This window comes from Manis javanica, chromosome 17, assembly GCF_040802235.1.
Source record: "Manis javanica isolate MJ-LG chromosome 17, MJ_LKY, whole genome shotgun sequence".
Lineage (NCBI taxonomy): Eukaryota > Metazoa > Chordata > Mammalia > Pholidota > Manidae > Manis > Manis javanica.
Genome location: NC_133172.1, coordinates 13,079,219 through 13,099,499, shown reverse-complemented (window position 1 = coordinate 13,099,499; position 20,281 = coordinate 13,079,219). Strand labels below are relative to the sequence as shown.

Sequence of the window (20,281 nt, the reverse complement as noted above, 5' to 3'; positions counted from 1 at the left end):
CACTGGTAACCCCAGTAGCCTCCCAGCAGCCCTCTGGGGGAGGTGCTGTGCTTATCTCCTCTGTGTGTGGGGGAGAAAACCACAGCCCAAGATCACACAGCCACTAAGAGGCTACTCAGGACCATGTTTAGTTCCTGTCCACCCTCCTCCCTTAATTTACCCAGGCCACCGTAGGGAGGGTGATCCTGTCCCTGGCATTTGGAAAACCAGTTACTGCCTGAGGCCCAGACCCCACTGGCTGGGCAGGCAGTGGGCCATGGGGATGACTTAGCCCCAAGTCGGCTCTCTGGGATTGCCCAGCATCTCAGCAGAGACAAGTGGTGTGGCCTAGGTGGTCAGACAGAAGAGGGAACAGGCAGTGAAAGCAGCCAGGGGCTTAGTGACAAAAGCTTGGGCAGTGGAGACAGATGGATTTGGGTTCAAATTCCAGTTAGTCCCTCTTTGAGCCTCTGTCATCCCATCTTAAGTAGGATAACATCAGTGTAGGCCTCCCAGGGCCAGGTGAGTTTGTGCACTGAAAGGATCCACTTAGTGTGACTCTTGAAATCACACTTTTCCCAAGAAACGGGATCTGTAACTGTCAGGGTCCCAACTGGCAGCAGAAGGCATGCTGTACTGAGGAAAACTTGAGGAAGACTTCAGAATCTTTGGACAAAGGTGTGGGCAGGTGACAGGGATGCTACAGGGGGAGTGTTTGGGGCAGGAGAGGAATGAGAGAGTCGCCAGGCAGTAGCTGGGACCCTTAGTCAAGAATGGCAGCCAGCCTGTGGCACAACTGCAGCAGGGGAGCCAAGAAGTGGTACCCCAGCCTTATTCTTCCCTCTCCCAGTCTCCTGCTGCCTCCCCTTAGTCCAACCAGGGCTGGCTTCCTGGGTGTATGACCCAGGCAGCCCTACAGGGCCCCATGCTTGGTTTAATGCTCTGCTGTCACTGTCTGGAAATTCTTACTAATATTTGAACAAGGAGCCCTACATTGTCATTTTGCACTGGGCCCTGCAAATTGCATCACTAGTCCAGAGCCCAGCCCACATGGAAGCCTGAAGGCAGGGTGGAAACAGGTCAGCCATGCTGGGCATACAGCATGGTGGAGAAGCCAGCCTGTGGGTCAGGAGGGGCCAGCGAGGATAGCCAGCAGAGCAGCAGCTCTTGCTGTGGGTTACTGGTGGCCTTACCATCATTACTCATTCTTCCCTGGCATAATATTGTTGTGGATAAGGCACAGACTTGGGATTCAGGTGGGTCCGGATTTGAATCACAGATCTGCCTCTCACCCACTGTGTGATGTTGGCCAAGCGACCTGGCCTGGGACACCTCCTCTGTGCAGTGGGAAGGACCCTAGCGCTAAGTCACCCATTGAGCAGCAGGACTGTGCAAAGCTGTACAGCATCAGATGCTGGAGCCAGGTGCCTGGCTCTCTGACTTGTCAACTGGGTGACCTGGAAATTACTTTTCTCTTTGTGCCTCCATTTTTTTCTTCAATAAAATGGGCACAACAATAGTCCCGACCTCTTGTGGGCATCGTGAGGATTAAAAGATATAATGCAAAAAGTGGTTTCAGAATTGCTGATCTGACACATCTAAGATTCAGTATTTGTTTATATGTTTTTTTTTGTATCATTAATACACAATTACATGAGCAACATTGTGGTTACTAAATTCCCCCCATTATCAAGTCCCCACCACATATAACCCATTACTGTCACTGTCCATCAGCGTAGTAAGATGCTATAGAATCACTACTTGTCTTCTCTGTGCTATACTGCCTTCCCCGTGCCGCCCCCCTACATTATGTGTGCTAATCATAATGTCCCTTTTCCCCTTATCCCTCCCTTCCCACCCATCCTCCCCAGTCCCTTTCCCTTTGGTAACTGCTAGTCCATTCTTGGGTTCTGTGAGTCTGCTGCTGTTTTGTTCCTTCAGTTTTTGCTTTGTTCTTATGCTCCACAGATGAGTGAAATCATTTGATACTTGTCTTTCTCTGCCTGGCTTATTTCATTGAGCATAATACCCTCTAGCTCCATCCATGTTGTTGCAAATGGTAGGATCTGTTTTCTTCTTATGGCTGAATAATATTCCATTGTCTATATGTACCACATGTTCTTTATCCATTCATCTACTGATGGACACTTAGGTTGCTTCCATTTCTTGGCTATTGTAAATAATGCTGCAATAAACATAAGGCTGCATATATCTTTTTCAAACTGGGCTCCTGCATTCTTAGGGTAAATTCCTAGGAGTGGAATTCCTGGGTCAAATGGTATTTCTATTTTTAGTGTTTTGAGGAACCTCCATATTACTTTCCACAATGGTTGAACTAGTTTACATTCCCACCAGCAGTGTAGGAGGGTTCCCCTTTCTCCAAATTCTCACCAACATTTGTTGTTGTTTGTTTTTTGGATGGTGGCCATCCTAACTGGTGTGAGGCGATATCTCATGTGGTTTTAATTTGCATTTCTCTGATGATTAGTGATGTGGAGCATCTTTTCATGTGCCTGTTGGCCATCTGAATTTCTTCTTTGGAGAAGTGTCCGTTCAGCTCCTCTGCCCATTTTTTAATTGGATCATTTGCTTTTTGTTTGTTGAGGTGCATGAGCTCTTTGTATATTTTGGATGTCAACCCCTTATCGGATATGTCATTTATGAATATATTCTCCCATACTGTAGGATGTCTTTTTGTTTTACTGATGGTGTCCTTTGCTGTAAAGAAGCTTTTTAGTTTGATATAGTCCTATTTGTTCATTTTTGCTTTTTTTGCCTTTGCCTGTGGAGATATGCTCATGAAGAAATTGTTCATGTTTATATTCAAGAGAGTTTTCTTGTTCATAGGTTTTTAAAAATGTTCATTGTCTTCACCCAGAGGGTGTAAGAAACTTGGTAGTTATTTTCCCACCTTCAGTGTAGTTATTTATGTAAAACAGTCATTTCATTTGCTTCTGTTTGTATCCATTTGGGATATTTCCCCCATCCATATAGATTTTTAAAAATGTATTTGAGAGATACCATGTGAGACATGAATATAGTTCTAGCAGTTAGAACTACCTTCAGTTCACTTGATCTTGCCAAATTGCTTGCCCTAGTCCAGCTAAAAATTCATGCTCTCTCCCCAGCAGTGAATGAGAGGCCCTGTTTCCGCCCATAACCACCAACACCTGGTATTATCAGACTTTTTAGATTTTTCCCATTCTGATGGATGGCTGTTTGTATTTGCTTCTTTTTGGACAACTTGTGAGTTCGAACATCCTTGTCTCTTTTTGGCCATTTGGGCTTCAGAGAGAGGAAGCTCTAGCCAGAGTGTAGAATCAGCTCTCCCCTCCCCATGGAGGAAAGCCTTGTTCAGGGGAGAGGCTGAGGCCCAGGAGAGGCGAGGGACAGGCTCAGGGTCGCACAGGAATGGGCATCAGCAGCAGGCTCCAGTACAGGACTCCTGGGCCCTTTCCCCAGCAGAGGGAGCCCAAGGCGGGAGTGACTCAGTGGCCCACAGTTCCCAGATGGAGCCCAGCTGGGCCTCAGGAGCTGCCGCTGGGGAGGGGAGGGGCCTTCTGAGGCCCCACTGTCTTCTGGGGCCTGCCTGAGAGCCCAGACACTGGGCATATGCAGGAGAGAGGGACGGCTGCCATACAGCCGGGCACATTTCCTGGCTGCCCCACCCCTCAGGCCGTGGGGGCCAGGCTGGGCTGCGGCAAGTGCTGGCTGGGTCTTGGGGCGTTGATACGTGAATGGTGTGTCTCCTGCTGCCCCTCTCTGGGCAGCAGTCCGGCTTTCAGTCCGGCTCCCTGTTCCTCTGCATCTCCTAGTTTCCGTTAGTTTCTGTCTCTCCCATTTCTGACTCTCTCTTTGTCCTTCTGTCTCCATCTCTGTGTCTCTTTCTCTTTATTTCTGTCTTACCCTCTCCCTCTCTTATCCCTGTCTTTTTATTTCACTTCTCCATCGCAACCTCCATCCCTCTTTCTCTCTGTGTCGCTGTGTCCACCTCAAGCTCTCCCCCTTGGCCACACCGCAGCCACTGCCGCAGGCTTCCTGGGACCCCCCTCCCAGGTCTTGACCACAGAACTCAGAGTCATCTCTCAAAGTCTCCTGCCCAAATGTCCTTCCTGACTGAGAAGCCAGATGGTGGAGTCCCATGCCCCTGCTTTCCCAGTCCTCAGGCGCCTGACCAGCTGGTCTGGCTCAGCCCCCAGCTCCTGCTTGGGGAGGGCAGTACTGGCCTCCCGCCATCTGAGGGGGACCGGCCAGGGGGAATATGCACTGGCCGCTTTTCTGCTGCTGGGCTGGTTTCCTGGGGACTCCTTACGACCGCCTCTCCACCACCTTAAGGCTCTTTCTCTGGCCAAGGAAACATCCTCCTCTCCTCTTTTCATTCTCTGCCCAGCCTTTCTTCATCTAGCTCAGCATGGTCTAGGGGAAGAGTTCAGATTCAGGAGCTACACAGTCCGGGGCTGGAATCCCTATTCCACTGCCGTGCGACCCAGTGCAAGTGACCCATACGCGCCTCAAGTGTAGAGAAGCAGAGCGACTGAGACCCACTAGGCTTTTGTGGTCACCTGGTCTTTGGTTCCGATTCCGCCTCTGGCAGTTTTTATTCTGTACTATAGAGAAACTGCTCCTCTCTGAGGCTCAGTTTGCCCAACCAGAAAATGGGAAGGCAGCAAGGTAGACTGGAGGACGAATCGGGCTGGTCTGAGGATCAGGGCCTGCTGTGTGACTGCCTGCCATGTGGCCAGCACCCGAGGCTTTTGGGGAAGTAGGCTCCTCTGGTTGGTTTTTTGTTTTTTGTTTATTACCTTTAATGTCTTTTTTTAAATTGAGATTTAATTCCATACCATAAAGTGCACACTTCGGAAGTACACAACTTAGTGGATTTCCATGCATTTGCAAAATCGAGCAACTCTCCCTACTATCTAATTCCAGAATATTTCATTCCCACCCAAAAGCAGCCCTGGACCCATTAGCTCTTTCCACCAACTTACTCACTGTACTGCTCTACCTTCTGTCTCTAGGTTTGCCAATTTTGGACATTTCTTGTCAATGGAATCATACAGTGTCTGGTCCCTTGTGTCTGGCTTTGACTTAACAGTCTTTGCAAGAATCAGCCATGCGATAGGATGTGGCAGTACTTCTGGGCTCCTCTGGATGTGTAAAGTTACTTTCAATTTTACATTTTTAATCTTTAATACTGCCCAGCTGAGAGAAGCAGAGTGGCATGGTGTTTAGTCCAACCGAGTCACAGCACATGTACAGAGACCTATGTGGTGCCAGGCACAGTGCCAGGCCCTGGGATCCAACTGTGCATGAAACAAACTCCTGTCTTTTTTGCCCTCATATGCTGTTGTGAGGATTAAATGAGTCCATCCCTGTCAAGTGCTCAGACCAGTGCCCAGACATCAGGCTATGTTTCCTATATGGTAAGAAGTTCAAACAGAAGGATATAATGTAAAAAGTCTTCCCCTCCACATGCAGGCCCATCTCCAGGGGCGTATCGTCTCTCAAGTCTTCTTTCTATCCTTCTAGAAGTGTTTTGTGCGCACACACACATACACATGGCATACAGACCATACTGAAGCTTACTTTTTTCACTTGGCAAAATACCCTGGGTGGCCATCCCTGTTGCAAGAGTATGTGGGCAGACCCTGTCCTTTTAAACTTTTGCTTTTAACCAGCCTTCTGGTGAGAGCCCTTTGGGCTGTTTCCAGTCTATGCTAATAGAAATATCACTGCACCAGATAATCCCTGTCCATATGTATTTGAGCTCATGTGTGTGTTTCTGTAGAAAATCGTCCTCAAAGTAAAATTTTGGGGCTGAAAGGTATGAACATCCATGTCCCCACAGGATCACTATCATTAGGTATTATGGAACTTTTCACTCTCTGCTAATCTGGGAAGTGAAAAATATTATCTTGTAGTTCTTTTAATTTGCATTTCCCTTAACATTGTAGGAGGCAGAACGTCCTTACAGGTGTTTAAGGACCATTGAACTGCAGTATCCTTTGCCCATGTTTGCAGGAAAGGCTACACATCAAATGGGTGTTCAAAATACATGGATACATGGCATTCTTGTAGAAGTAGAGAAGTGTCAGTCCCTACAACTATTCCATCTCAGGCCATACAACCACTTACTGGAGAGGCTGTGGAGTGGTGTTCATCTAATGGGGAAACTGGGATTAACAAGCTTAACATTTCAGACTATAGCTAAGATTTTCCAGAATTCTAGTGCATTTTGATTTTCTACACATCACTACAATGATTTTCGTAGCAAAATTTTTTTGAGGGGTGACTATTTTATTTTTCTTTGATTCCTGCAGCTTGCTTGTAATTGTGTCTTTTAAAAATTTCCTCTTATATAGTTTTGACTTGTTAATAAGGTTTGATTTTTACCCATTTTTATAAATCCCACAGATTGTGAACTGTATCACTAGGCCTCTGGGGTGCATACCAAAGACCCAACTTGACTTAGGCTAAAAGGGAATGTCATTGGCTCACATAGCTGAAAAATCCATGGAGTATATACAGCTGGGAGCATGGCTGGATCAGTTACTCAGATTATGTGTTCAGGAATCTGCCTGTTTCTGGGACCCATTTTTCTTTGAGTTGACCTCATTGTTTGGGGAGCTTCCTCCTGGTGGCAAGTTGGTCCCCAAAACCCCACACCTATGTTCTTCCAGCTTAGGAACCCCAAGGGAAAGAGAGCACCTTTCCTAAACTCACGTTTCCAGCAAAAGTGAGAAGAGTTTTCACTGGCCAATCTTAGGTCACATGCCATCTCTTACACAATTCCTGTAGTCTGAGTGATTTCAGTGTTCTGATTGGCTAGGGTTGGGTCATGTGGCCACCCCTGGCCCTCTAAATTTTATTAGTCCCCTCAGGAGGCTCAGGACCTGAGAGTGGGATTTGAGGAGCCTGGAATTAAGGGATGTGTGTCTGGCCAGCAAAATCAACAGTTCTGTATTACAGAGCCTTGGAACAGAAGTCTTCAGTTGGTTCTTGAGTTTTGAGTTTGGGGTTGCAGTCCTTTGCTGTAATCTGTTACCACTTAATTTCATTACTGTTATGTTGTTTTCTAGCTTTCCCCCATCTGTTTAGAATCACACAAGGAATACATACTATATTCTTTTGGCGAAAGATCTTACTGACTTAGAAGTCTTCAGTGAAGCATAAAGTCTCCCTTCAAAGCACTTCCCAAATCCACATTCCAGTGGGAACCTCCGTTATTGTTTGGTGTCTGTCCTTCTAGACCTCTTTCTGTGCATTTACTAATCTACCTATATGAATTCTTAATGTTTTTATTTTATTTGTCTTTCATGTTTAATACGTACATTTTATGGTTCAGACATCCAAAACTATATAAAAAATCCTATGTGGAAAATCTCTTCTTCATCCCTGTCCCTATTCACTGAGTTCCTCTCAATAGGTGCCATCTGTTACTAATTTCTTGTTAATTCCAGGAAATTTTTATGCATTTGCAGCCCATGACAAATATAAATTCATATGTATGTCCTAAATTGCTTTTTCCTCTTAATGGTAAGCCTTGGCTATTATTTTCCACACTGATGTGGATTTGTTTAGTCATTTTGTTCTTGATGGACACCAAGGTTGTTTCCATTTTTTTCCACCATAAACTTCACTACAATGTGATCTGTAGATAAGCATCTCTGCTACTACGAACATCCTTGGACAAACATCCTTGTGCATATGTGCCAGTGTTTCTTGAGATGTATTCCTAGAAATGGAAGTGTAAATGCTGGGTCAAAGCATATGCATATTTTTGCATTTTGGTAGGGCCTGCCAAATCGCCTTCCAAAAAGGCTCTACAAATTTACACCCCCACTGACAGAGGGTGAGTGTGCCCATCTCCCTGCATCTTTGCCAATACTAGATATTATCCATCTTTTACATTTATGTCAATTGGATGAATAGGAAGATAAACCTTGCTTTAATTTGTATTTTCCTACTGCATAGTGGGCCTGGACATCATCTTCTTTTGTGTTGCCTGTTCACATCAGATGCACCTGTTTCTCTTCAGGGCAGTCTTTTTCTTTGCTGATGTCATTCATCTGTGCATTGAACAAATGACAGTTGAAGACTTGTTACACGCCAGACACTGTTCTAGGCACTCAGCAATACAAAGGTGAATTGACACAGCCCCTACCTCATGAAGCTCACATTCTAGAAGCAGGAGACCAATTGAAAAAGAAAAAAACCGTAACTAGAGACAGTTATCTGATGGTGGTAAGTGCCAAAGAGGCAAAGGAAACTGGATAAAAGGGAATTTTTTGATTAAGGAAACAAATTCCTTGCTTTCATATGTATTAAATATTTTCCAGTTTGTCATTTGCCTTCTGACTCTGTCTAGAAATTTTGGTGGATGCTGAAGCATTTTATGTGGCCAGATTTATAAATCTTTCCCTCTATAGTTTTTATGCTTGGAAAGATTTTCTCTACCCCAAGATTATGAAAGCATTTGCCCAGGTTTTCTTCTAGTGCCTTATGGACGTATTCCATTTAAGTCTTCAATCCATCTGGAATTGTTTTTAGCATAAAGATCGAGAAAGGGATCCAGCTAAATTGGTTAGCCAGTTGGCCCATGACCATTCATTGAATAATCCATCTTTCCTTTGGAAATTGGAAATGGCATCTGTAAAATACATGAATTCTCCTGGGTATGTGGGTCAGCTTTTGCACTTTCTGTCTATCCTTATGGCACACCAACATTAAAATCACTATAGCTTTGTCTTCATGACATTTGAAAAAGTTGGCCCTTTGTGGACAAATTCCCTAACTTCTCTGGGCCTCAGTTTCCACCTCTGGTAAACAGGGATACCCTCGAATTTTCTGGGTTGTTCTGAGAGTTATTACATTAATGGACAGCTTTAGTCCATTAGTGGACTCAGGTAAGCCCCTTTGAGAGTATGATCTTTGAGCTGAAATCTGATTGACAACGGAAGAGCATGTCTGGCAGAGCAAACAGCAAAGGCAAGGATTCTGAGACGGGAATTAGCTTAGCGTGTTGCAGGGCCAGTGAGGAGTGCAGAGCTTCTGGAGGGGACTGAGCAAGGAGAGAGGGGTGGTGGGCCACGGCGAAGGCTTTGGCTGTCACCATGGAGGTATTGGAGAGCCACAGCAGGATGAGAGGTGTGGGGGCCTGCTGACCCTGCGCCTGTCCCCACAGTCGATGGAGTCGCAGGTGGAGGAGTGGTACCGCGAGGTGGGAGAGTTGCAGGCGCAGACGGCGGCGCTGCCGCTGGAGCCCGCGAGCAAGGAGCTGGTGGGCGAGCGGCAGAGCGCGGTGGGCGAGCGCCTGGTGCGCCTGCTCGAGCCCTTGCAGGAGCGCCGCCGCCTGCTGCTCGCCTCTAAGGAGCTGCACCAGGTGGCACACGACCTCGACGACGAGCTGGTGAGGAGCGCGCGGGGATGCGGGCGGTAATGGGATAACTACGAGGGGGCGGGGGCGGGGCATGAGGCCGGAGGGGGCAAGTGGGAGGAGACTGGGAGGGGGCGGGGCTGTTGGAAGTTCTAAGGGTGCAGCTGGCTGAGAGACCGGCCCGGGTCGGGTCGTTCAGTCCTCCGCTCACTCGTTACTCATTCACTTACAAATTCATTCATTCATTCATTCATTCATTCATTCATTCTTTAACACTCATTTACTCACTTTCAATCACTCATTGATTTATTCATAAAGAAAAATTTATTCATTGACTCAACCTTTATTCCTTTCTTCACTCAAAAAAGGGAATTTGTTGGCCCTTATGATTGAAAAGACTGGACAGCAAGTACAGATGGATCCAGGTGCTTCCATGTGTCATAAATCTCTCAACTCTGGCGGTGTGTGTGTGTATGTGTTAGCTTTGTTCTCAGGGCAGCTCTCCTCTCCGGCTGGCAAAGACTTCCAACAGATTCAAGTTCACATCCCACCAGTAAAACTAAAGAGAATTTTTCTCTCAGTTCACTCACTCATCGCTCATGCATTCATTTCCTCCTTCAGTCACCCACTTCCTGATTTGCTCGTTCTTTCATTCACGCATGATTTTGCTCATTCACTTGATACTTTAGCCCAATCCTGTGTTTGGATGATGCTGGGGTCACAGGGCTGACCAAGGCCAACCCCATTTCTGCCCAAAGAGGGCTCAAACCTCCAAAGGGGCCAATAGACTTGTCTCCAGGCAGTGACAGCAAAGGTGGTTAGGGCTGTTAGGGGGTGGTGGGGGCAGGGGTTCAGGAGTCTGTGTGAGCCCTGAGGAGGCAACTGGCCAAGGTGCAAAGTCATGGAGGGCTTCCTAGAGGAGGGTCTGTGCTGAGGCATGAAGGAAGAGTACAAGTGAGCCAGATGAGGGAGTGGGAAGGGAATTCCAGGAAGCACGACCTGCCTGTGCAAAGGCCAGAGGTAAGCAGGAGCCTGGCTAGAATTGAGAGAACAAGACAGAGCACATCAAGAGAGGAGACCAAAGGTGTGACCCAGCTCTCAGGCAATAAAGGGCCTTGGAGGCTGGGCAGGTGACTTACAGTATAGCTAGTGGGCAGGGGTCCTTAGATGCATTCTCCACTTGACCTGATCCCTGTATCCTCCCCAGGCATGGGTCCAGGAGCGACTGCCACTGGCCATGCAGACGGAGCGAGGCAGTGGTTTGCAGGCTGTCCAGCAGTACATCAAAAAGAACCAGGTGAGCGGAGCCAGGGTAGGGGTGTGGGTTAGGACACATTTGGGCACAAGTGATAGAAACAGCTCAGAGTGGTTAAAGCCAAAATAAGGGAATTTCTTGGCTCTTATGATTGAAAAGACTATTGACAGCAGGTACAGATGCATCCAGGTGCTTCCATGATTCATGAATCTCAGCTGTGTGTGTGTGTGTGTGTGTGTGTGCTTCTGTGTTAGTTTTGTTCTCATGCCAGCTTTCCTCTCTCAGTGGTAAAAGACTTCCAAAAGATTCAAGTTTACATCCCACCAGAATTTCTCTAATTTCAGCATTAGTCCCAGGAATAATTCTTATTGGCTCACCTTGAGTCACATGCCCATCCCTGACTGAATCACGGTGGCCAGGGATTTAGACTGCTCTGACAGGCCTGTTCCAGGCTAAGGGCCGACCCTTTGAACCTGCAGGTAGAGTTAACCTTAAATTTACCTGGGCTGAGATGGAAGCAAGGGGATTCCCCAAGGGAAAATCAGGGTCCCATGAGTAGAAGCAAGCGAAATGGCTACTGGTCAAGGAAGAAGAAATACAGTAACAGACAGACAAAAAAGCACACCTATAGAGAGAAATGACAGAGATAATAAATGACAGAGTGTTGACTTCTAAGCTGATCGGGGGTGGGGCTTTTGAGTTCCTAAAATCTACAGATCCCTGTTTACCTCTCTGTGCCTCAGTTTCCACACCTGTAGAGTTGGGCTAGCAGAAGAATCCTTTGGTCAAAGCAACTGTGTTCACCAAAGCCCAAAGAGACATTGAAGAGGAATAATAATAATGATTATCAACAACAATAACGATAAATATTATTTATGACAGTTAAATAATAATAATAATAGCACATTGATTAAAGCCCCCCAAATAACCCTATGAGGTAGATATTGTCATTCCCCCCTTTTACCAAGAAATATAAGTTGGCAGAATAGTCAGAAGAATGATGGGGAGGTGGGTACACAAGTTATTTTGAAAGGTTGGTGACCTTGCTGCACTAGATGGAGTTCTTTAAGAGGCTGGGGTTTTTCTTAGAGTTTGTTTTTCAATCTTGATGAAAATACTCTCGGCTGTCCTCATTGCTGTCGCATCACGTTCACGGCTGAAGAAAGTGATCAAGTGTGTCCCATGCTTAAAAGGGGAGGAGCTCAGCTGTGCCGAACACTTACAAGACTGCCGAACACACAAGCCTGATAAGTGAATAATAGCAGATAATATTGTCTGAGCACCTACTGCATGGCAGGCACAGTTCTAAGTGCCCCATGGCACACAACCCGACCAGGTAGCTGCCACCTCAGCAGTGTGACTTGGGCAAGTTCCTCAACCCCTCTGTGCCTGTTCCCGCTTCTGTTAACATGAGTATGATGTCCGACTCCTGGGTGGAGGTTGGAGTGAGGTCTAGATGAGTGGTTACATCATGCAAAACCCTTATTTAGCCATTTGCCTGGAAGCAGGCACTCTTGTTATTAATATCTCCATTTACCAGCTGAGGAAATTGAGGCACAGGAGGGGCTAAAGAAGGTACTCAAGTACAGAGCTGGTTGAGGGGACCTTCTGGGGTAACAAGTGTCCCATATACTGATCTGGGTACCCTGGCATGCACATGGGTAACTGTGTCCAGCTGTACCCCTAAGACTTGTGCGCTTCCCTGTATATACATTATACCCTAAAGGATCCTAAGCAGCAGGATTCTCAGGCCTCAGGAGAAACCGAGATTTCAGCCATTAGGACGCGTCTTAGACCACCAGGCCTCTGGGTGACAGCAGTGTCTGGGGCCAGCCTCCAGCGTTCAAATCCTGCCACTCCCTTACCAGCTGCTTGTTCTGAGACTTCGCCTCTCCGTGTCTGCTTTCCCGCCTGCCTCGTGGGGGTCTGAGTGAGCGAGTGACAGCGCGGGTCCTGGCACGTGGCGGCCGAGGTGCGGGTGTTCGCTGTTCCCTGGGTGGGCCGGACTTCCGCACGTGCCTCTCCCCTCTGTCCGGCCCACAGGGACTGCGGCGGGAGATCCAGGCGCACGGGCCGCGCCTGGAGGAGGTGCTGGAGCGCGCGGGCGCGCTGGCGTCGCTGCGCAGCCCAGAGGCGGAGGCGGTGCGCCACGGGCAGGAGCAGCTGCAGAGCGCCTGGGCCACGCTGCGGGAGGCGGCCGAGCGGCGGCAGCAGGTGCTAGACGCCGCCTTCCAGGTGGAGCAGTACTACTTCGACGTGGCCGAGGTGGAGGCGTGGCTGGGCGAGCAGGAGCTGCTCATGATGAGTGAGGACAAGGGAAAGGTGCGCGCGGGCTGGGGGGCGGGGGGCCTGGAGGCGCTGGCGCCCGGGGCCGGCCGCTGCCACCTCATCGCGGGAGCCGTGTGCCCTCAGGACGAACAAAGCACCCTGCAGCTGCTCAAGAAGCACCTGCAGCTGGAGCAGGGCGTGGAGAACTACGAGGAAAGCATCGCGCAGCTGTCGCGCCAGTGCCGGGCGCTGCTGGAGATGGGGCACCCGGACAGGTGGGTGGGCGGCGGGATTGGGGCCAGGCGCGGGCAGGGCCGGATCTTAGGGAATGGTCCCGCAGGATCTGAAGCTTAGCTGTTGGATATTGGGACAGGGCCAGAATGGGACATCAGGTGGGAGGGGGCCTCATTCCCGCCACATGAAGCCCTAGGAGTTTGGCCAGGAGTTGGGGGCAGAGTGGAGGGGCACTGCTCAGGGATGGCTGAGAGGGTGGGGCCAGGAGCACTGGGATTCCAGCGTTGGGGTGGTCGGGGGCGATGTCAGGGACTGCCGAGAGATGTAAGAGCTCAGGACAGGGAAGGGTCCTCTTCCTGCCCAGGGTCTGGACAGTGTCTGAGACAGCAAAGCCTGGATTGGGAGTGGCCTGAGACTCCAGGATGGCTGGGCCTATGGCCTTCCTGGGATCGGGAGGAGGGGCCGCATCTGGGAGGCCTGGACCAGGGAGGGGTGGGGGGGCTCTGAGAGGGGTCATAGGGCCAGACCTCTGTCCTCCTGAGCCTGGAGATAGACTGGAGGTGAGGCAGGTTGGCCGGGACCCATGTAGGGAGTCCCAAGCCCCACTAAGACTACTGGAGAGGCCTGGCATCCAGCTGCAGGTAGAAAGGCTGTGGGGGAGGGGGTGGTGAGCTTATCAAGCTTAGGAAAGCAGGTTTCCCTGAGTGCGGAGATGCAAGTACTGGGTTGCCTGCATCCAAGAATTGCAGAAAACAGTCCTTACATGAGGGAGTCCAGGGGGACACTACCCTGCCCAGTGTTCAGAGGAAACACAGCCCTGCCCTGAGAGGGGAGCTTCAGGGGATCACAACTCTGTCCTGGAGGTCCCAGGGGGCTCCATCCCTTTCCCCCTGTCCCCCATCAGTGAGCAGATCAGCCGGCGGCAGTCTCAGGTGGACCGCCTGTATGTGGCACTCAAGGAGCTGGGCGAGGAGCGCAGGGTGGGCCTGGAGCAACAGTACTGGCTGTACCAGCTCAGCCGCCAGGTGGATGAGCTCGAGCACTGGATTGCGGAGAAGGAGGTGGTGGCTGGCTCACCTGAGCTTGGCCAGGACTTTGAGCACGTCACGGTGAGCATCGTCGGTAATAACAATAACCCAGGGGCCACTGTATGTGCTACTAAGGTTCTCCAGGCCTCAGTTTCTCTGTCTGTAACATGAGGATAATAATCACACCTTCCTCATGGTTCTGTTGTGAGCCAAATGAATTTACATAATGTAAGGCACTTAGGACAGTACTTGGCATGCACAGAGCCTAACAGTGTTAATGGCTATTATTATTTTATTTATTATTGTTAATATTGCTGTAGAGTAAGTGCTCAATAAGTGTTAGGTATTAATTTTATTATGATAGCCATTATTGTTATTATTATGCTATTACTCTTACCTGCCTCAAGATGGTGGGCTAGAGGGGGCTTGTATATACAGCACCTTTCCCCATGCTGTGCCCCCCACTTTCTGGTGGTAGGTGCTGCAGGAGAAATTCTCAGAGTTCGCCAGTGAGACCGGCACAGCAGGGCGGGAGCGGCTGGCAGCCGTAAACCAGATGGTGGATGAGCTGATCGAGTGCGGCCATACCGCGGCGGCCACGATGGCTGAGTGGAAGGATGGGCTGAATGAGGCCTGGGCCGAGCTGCTGGAGCTTATGGGCACACGGGCCCAGCTGCTGGCTGCCTCTCGGGAGCTGCATAAGTTCTTCAGCGATGCCCGAGAGCTTCAGGGACAGATTGAGGAGAAGCGCAGGCGCCTGCCCCGCCTGACCGCCCCACCTGAGCCCAGACCCAGTGCCAGCTCCATGCAACGGACCCTGCGCGCCTTTGAGCATGACCTACAGCTGCTTGTGTCCCAGGTGGGGCGGCGGCCAGGAGGGGAGGTGGGAGGGAGGGTCTGGCCAAGGGATGCTGCACAGCAGAGCAGAGAAAAACCAGGCCATAGAGCAATTTGAAATTAGACAGTGGAACATATAGAAAGCAAACCTGGAACAAGGAGAAATGAGATGATGGGGCAGGTAGAAAATGACTGATTGCATGGTGCACAGAAATCAGGCAGTGGCTGGGAAAAGTGGTACAGTATGTCTGATAGAAATTAGACAGTCTTTCCACCAGAGATTGGGCAAGGTTCTCCCAGAAAGTGTAAAGCAATTCTTACCCAAATCCAGATGTAATGTCTAAAGGAAATTGCAAGAATGTTAAGAGAAATTTGACTATGGGGTGGATAGAAATTAGACAGCAGGTCTCGGATAGAAATCATACGATTTTCCTGAAAAAAATTTGAAGGGGGTGGATTTAATGAAAATAGTAATAAAAATCAGGCTATGGGTCTGCTAGAAGTTGGGAAATAGATCTGAGAAATCAGATGGAAATGAACTGTGGGTCTAATAGAAAAACAGAAGAACTAAAGGGGATTGGGCTACAGGTCTAATTAAATTAGAAATTGGACAATTATATTTATCTGAGTCACACTGATGACTGTTAGAAATCAAGCAGAGAGATTGGTAGTCATTCAGTGGCAGATAGAAATATGGTGGCCATTCCAGAAGAAATGAGGTGGTTGAGCCAGTAGAGGAGCAGTGGGTCTAATAGAAGGACCAGTAGAAGTTGGGCAGGAGACCTGATGGTGATTGGATAGCCATTCTGAAGGAAATTGGGCAGTAGGTAGGGATCTGAAAATAATTGAGTGGGAAAAATTGGACAGCATGTCCAGTAAACATCAGGGTAGAAAGACGTTTCTTGAAAGAAATCATACCCATCTGAAACAAGAGAGAGGTGGGCTTGAAAAAAATGAAGTGACAGACCCAGTCGAAATAGAGCTCTCAGACCAACCAGGCAGTGGACTGAAAGGAACCTGGTAGAAGGTCCAAAAGAAGTCAGAACACAGGTAAGTCAAAGAACAGTCAGGCAGCAGAATAGGAGAAATAGGCTAGTGGTTCTAAAAGAAATCAGAAAGTGGGCAAGTCAAAAAGAAGTCAGGCAGCGGTAAGAGGGACCACCCCCATGTGGGATCACAAGGGTGCAGCCTCCTTATTTGGCCAGGACTTAAGGCATCGCACCCAGCCAGCAGCTGGGAGAAAGAGAGGGCGGAGCCTGGCCCGCATGAAGGGCTGGTGCCCGACCTGGCATGCCCCTCAGGTCCGGCAGCTGCAGGAAGGGGCAGCCCAGCTCCGGACGGTGTATGCAGGTGAGCACGCAGAAGCCATTGCCAGCCGGGAGCAGGAGGTGCTGCAGGGCTGGAAAGAGCTGCTGGCCGCCTGCGAGGACGCCCGTCTGCACGTCAGCTCCACAGCCGACGCCCTGCGCTTCCACAGCCAGGCCCGTGACCTCCTCTCCTGGATGGATGCCATCGCCAGCCAGATTGGGGCAGCTGACAAGCCCAGGTGCCCCTCACCTCACCTTGGGCTTCCCTCCCTGCCTCTGGGCAGCCACCCCAACCCTCATCAGTCCTCTTCCCATAAGAAATCACAATAACCAATACCCGCATGGCACCTCTGTTCATTTGTATTAAGACTCCTTGTCAGGAGTGGCATGGGGTGGGGGATCAGAGCCCAGAGCACCCTCCTGCCTTCTGTCCTTTCCAGTCACCCTCTACTTCCTACCTGTGGGAGTGTCACAGCCTGGATAGGCTGTAACCAGGGTAGGGACAGGGACGTGTGGGACTGTATTTGTGATTTAACTGAGTAGGCATTGATTTATTGCTCACATAAGGGTTCGATGTGAGTGTCCAGCAGAAGCCTGTCTCATGATGACTGGGAACCAAGGTCCTGGGAGTCGTTTGCTGGACCCTCTACATCCAGCTGCAGATGAGAAAAGGAGAGCGGGAGGGTCTTATGGGAGGTACTAGAAACTAAACCTACACTCATGTTCTGTCAGCCTGTGGCCCCAACCTGGCTGCCAGGGAGGCTAGGAAATGTAGTCCAGTAGTTTGTCCAGTGTTGTATCCAAGAAGACAAGGACTTGGAGAGTGGTGGACATATAACATTGTTTCTGTGACTATGGAGTCTTGGGCCTAAATTTATTTACCCAGCAAATATTTATTGAATGCCTGCTGTGTACCAGATGGTGAGCAAGGCCAACCTCCTGCCCTCACGCAGCTTACATTCTGAAGGAAGAGAGAGACAACAAACACCTAATATTACTTCAGATAGTAGTAACTGCTCTGAAGAAAAATAAAGCAAGGTGAGGGGACAAGGTGCTAGCTGGCAAGTCCTCTCTGAGGGTGTGACATTTGAGTGGAGATCTGAATGAAGTGATGGTGAGTTGGGTAAAGTTTAGGGGAAAGAGGTTTCTAGGCAGAGGGATCAGCAAGTACAAAGGCCCTGCGGTAGGCTGTAGTTAGGGATGGTTGAGGAAGAGCTAGACAGTCATTGTGGCTGGATGGAGTGGGTGAGGGGGACAGTAGATACTGGCAGGAAATGAGGTTTGAGGGGCAATAGGGCAGGGTGAGGAGTTTGTCTTTTCTGCAAGTGAGATGGGAGCCGTGGGGGAGTTTAGAGCAGGGGAGTGATGCAGTATGACATGTATTTGAGAAAGATTGCTCCACGTGCCTCATGGGAAATAGAGTGTGGAGAATAAGGGGAGAAACAGGTAGATTGGTCAATTGGCTGCAGCAATCCAGGTGACAGATGATGGTGGCTCAGCCTAGTGTGGCCCAGTGTGGTCATAGAGATGGGGAGAAGTGATTGGTTTTAGGGAGTTAAAAGATCTCTTTATTATGAAAAATCTCAAATAGACACAGATTTAGCACAGTGTAGTGAACCCACATGTGTATAGTGAACACCTGGCTTGATCAACTATCAACATTTGGCCAACCTGGTTTCATCTATACCCTCTCCCCACTCTTTGCTGAATTATTTGAGAACAGATATCAGGTTTCATATCATTTCACAGGTAGTATTTTAAAGTTATAAATATCTAGTCTTGACTGATGGAGAAGTTTCAGGTGCTGATGGAAAGAGAGGAGTCACAGATGAATGATGGGTGAATCTACTGAGATGGAGAATTTCAGGAGAGGGCATTTTTGGGAGATAGGGGGAAATTAGATCATTCTAAACACACTAAGTCTTACGTAGGAATCATTATAATGTGGGATCAGAAATAAGTTTGGATATATTAAGTTTTATAAAGCTACAGTTTCTGATTGTGGAACCTTCAGAAATTTGGAATTTATTGTGGACATATGACAGCGGAGAGCAGTGCTGTCCCATAGTTACACAATCGGAGCCACAAATGTGAGGCACAAATATAATTAAGGTTTTCTTGTAACCACATCAAAAAATTAAAAGAAGCAAGTGAAAGTTAATTTTAGAAATTCATTTTATTGTACCCCATATACCCAAGATATTCACACTTCAAAATGTAGTCATTATTAAAGTCACTGAGATATTTTACAGTCTTCAAAATATGGTGTATACTTTACTCTTCAACACATCTCCATTCAGAGTAGCCACATTTCAAGTGCTCAGTTGCCACCCATGTCTACTGGCTGCCATGTTGGGCGGCATAGCCTTAGAAGGTTATTATCATTGGCTAGTGGAAGCTTCAGAAGATTAGTTTTAGAAAATTAGAAAAATTGGATCTTGAAATACTAGGTGAGAATCACAAATGCATCTAGTGAAAGTTGGAGTCATTGGATCAGTGAAGAACCTTGGACCCTCAGAACTTAGTCACAGGAAGTGGGTGTCCTGGTAGTATAGAACTGCAGCCTCAGGGATTGGGGCTCACCAGGGGCTGCATATATGGGGTGGGCGGAGGGAGGCTGTCCGTGGCTCAGATCCCTGCCCGCCACCCGCTGTAGAGACGTGTCGTCAGTGGAGGTGCTCATGAACTACCACCAGGGTCTGAAGACCGAGCTGGAAGCACGGGTGCCAGAGCTGACAGCCTGCCAGGAACTGGGGCGCTCTCTGCTACTCAACAAGAGTGCCATCACTGATGAGGTGGGGAGGCGGGGAGAAGGGTGTTCTCCTCTGCCATCTGTGCCCACTGGGGTGGGAGCCACCCTTGATGCCTCTCTCATTCACCCACCACTCCCAGATCCAGGCACAGCTGGACAAACTGGGAACCAGGAAGGAGGAGGTGTCGGACAAATGGGACCGCCATTGGGAATGGCTGCAGCAGAGTGAGTGGCGGCCCAGATACACTCCTGGAATGGCCCAGAGAGGGTGACAGAGACCTGCTTTGAACACCATTCTCAGGTCCCCAGCAGCAAATATGAACACCTGGGAGGGTGGACAAGGGAGCTGCCTTGCCATTGGGTCCCTGGTGGCAGATGACTAGGGGAGAAGCTAGTGCCCTCAGAAATACCCCCACCCCTCTCCTTCCTGCAGGGCCCAAAGCTGGGAGAGAGGAAACCAGGGATGTATGGAAGGCCAGAGAATATAGCCGCTGCCCCATGAAGGGCCCACTTGTGGCCCCAGCTCCCTTATCCCATGTGTGTTCCCTCAGTGCTGGAAGTGCACCAGTTTGCCCAGGAGGCGGTGGTGGCTGATGCCTGGCTAACAGCCCAAGAGCCGCTCCTGCAGAGCCGGGAGCTGGGCAGCAGTGTGGATGAGGTGGAGCAGCTTATCCGGCGACACGAGGCCTTCCGCAAAGCAGCTGCTGCCTGGGAAGAAAGGTTCAGCTCTCTGCGGCGCCTGACCACGGTCAGCACCCCTGATCCTGCATCCGCCCCCATCTCTATATGTGAGACAGACGGACGGGAACCTGGTGCTTGGTGCTCAGCTTGGTGCTGAGTGAGGGCTGAGACAGAGCCTCAGTGGGCTCCCTGCCTGGGTCGGGGGTGAAGGGGGAGAGTGGGCAGACTTGTCACCAGACCAGGACAGCCCAGGGCAGAGACGGGAAGCACAGGGGGCTTGCCTGGGGAAGTCTGATCTGAGACTTGAAGAATCAGGAGAAGCTACAATTGTACTCAGAAGTCTTAAGGTCGTGGTGGGGGTACTTAAGGAAGGAGGCAGTGGGGGTCAGAATGATACCTAAGAAAGTGATGATTTAGCCAGTTCTTAAAAGAACACTAGGTGTTTGCCAGAGAAAATAGGAATTAAGTTCTGACAGAGAGCAAAGCATGGGCATAGGCCAGAACAATCTTGCTTTTTCACTAATAAAAGCGAATAAACTGGGTGATCAGGCGGACAATGCAGAG

The 20,281-nt window shown here is 49.2% G+C and overlaps 1 protein-coding gene across 3 annotated transcripts in view; it reads left to right on the top strand.

The window, feature by feature from the left end:
* Positions 1-20,281, top strand: part of SPTBN4 (spectrin beta, non-erythrocytic 4) — a 67,977-nt gene that overhangs the window by 41,055 nt on the left and 6,641 nt on the right. For 2 of the 3 annotated variants that reach the window (XM_037013952.2, XM_073226173.1), the window contains exons 21-31: positions 9,164-9,388; positions 10,563-10,652; positions 12,654-12,932; positions 13,023-13,153; positions 14,017-14,221; positions 14,619-14,999; positions 16,279-16,523; positions 16,852-16,980; positions 18,941-19,079; positions 19,177-19,261; positions 19,588-19,784. In XM_037013952.2, coding sequence (XP_036869847.2) covers positions 9,164-9,388; positions 10,563-10,652; positions 12,654-12,932; positions 13,023-13,153; positions 14,017-14,221; positions 14,619-14,999; positions 16,279-16,523; positions 16,852-16,980; positions 18,941-19,079; positions 19,177-19,261; positions 19,588-19,784 — 2,106 coding nt within the window. The remainder of the gene's footprint in view (positions 1-9,163; positions 9,389-10,562; positions 10,653-12,653; positions 12,933-13,022; positions 13,154-14,016; positions 14,222-14,618; positions 15,000-16,278; positions 16,524-16,851; positions 16,981-18,940; positions 19,080-19,176; positions 19,262-19,587; positions 19,785-20,281) is intronic. The other variant, XM_037013953.2, reaches the window with a different exon arrangement.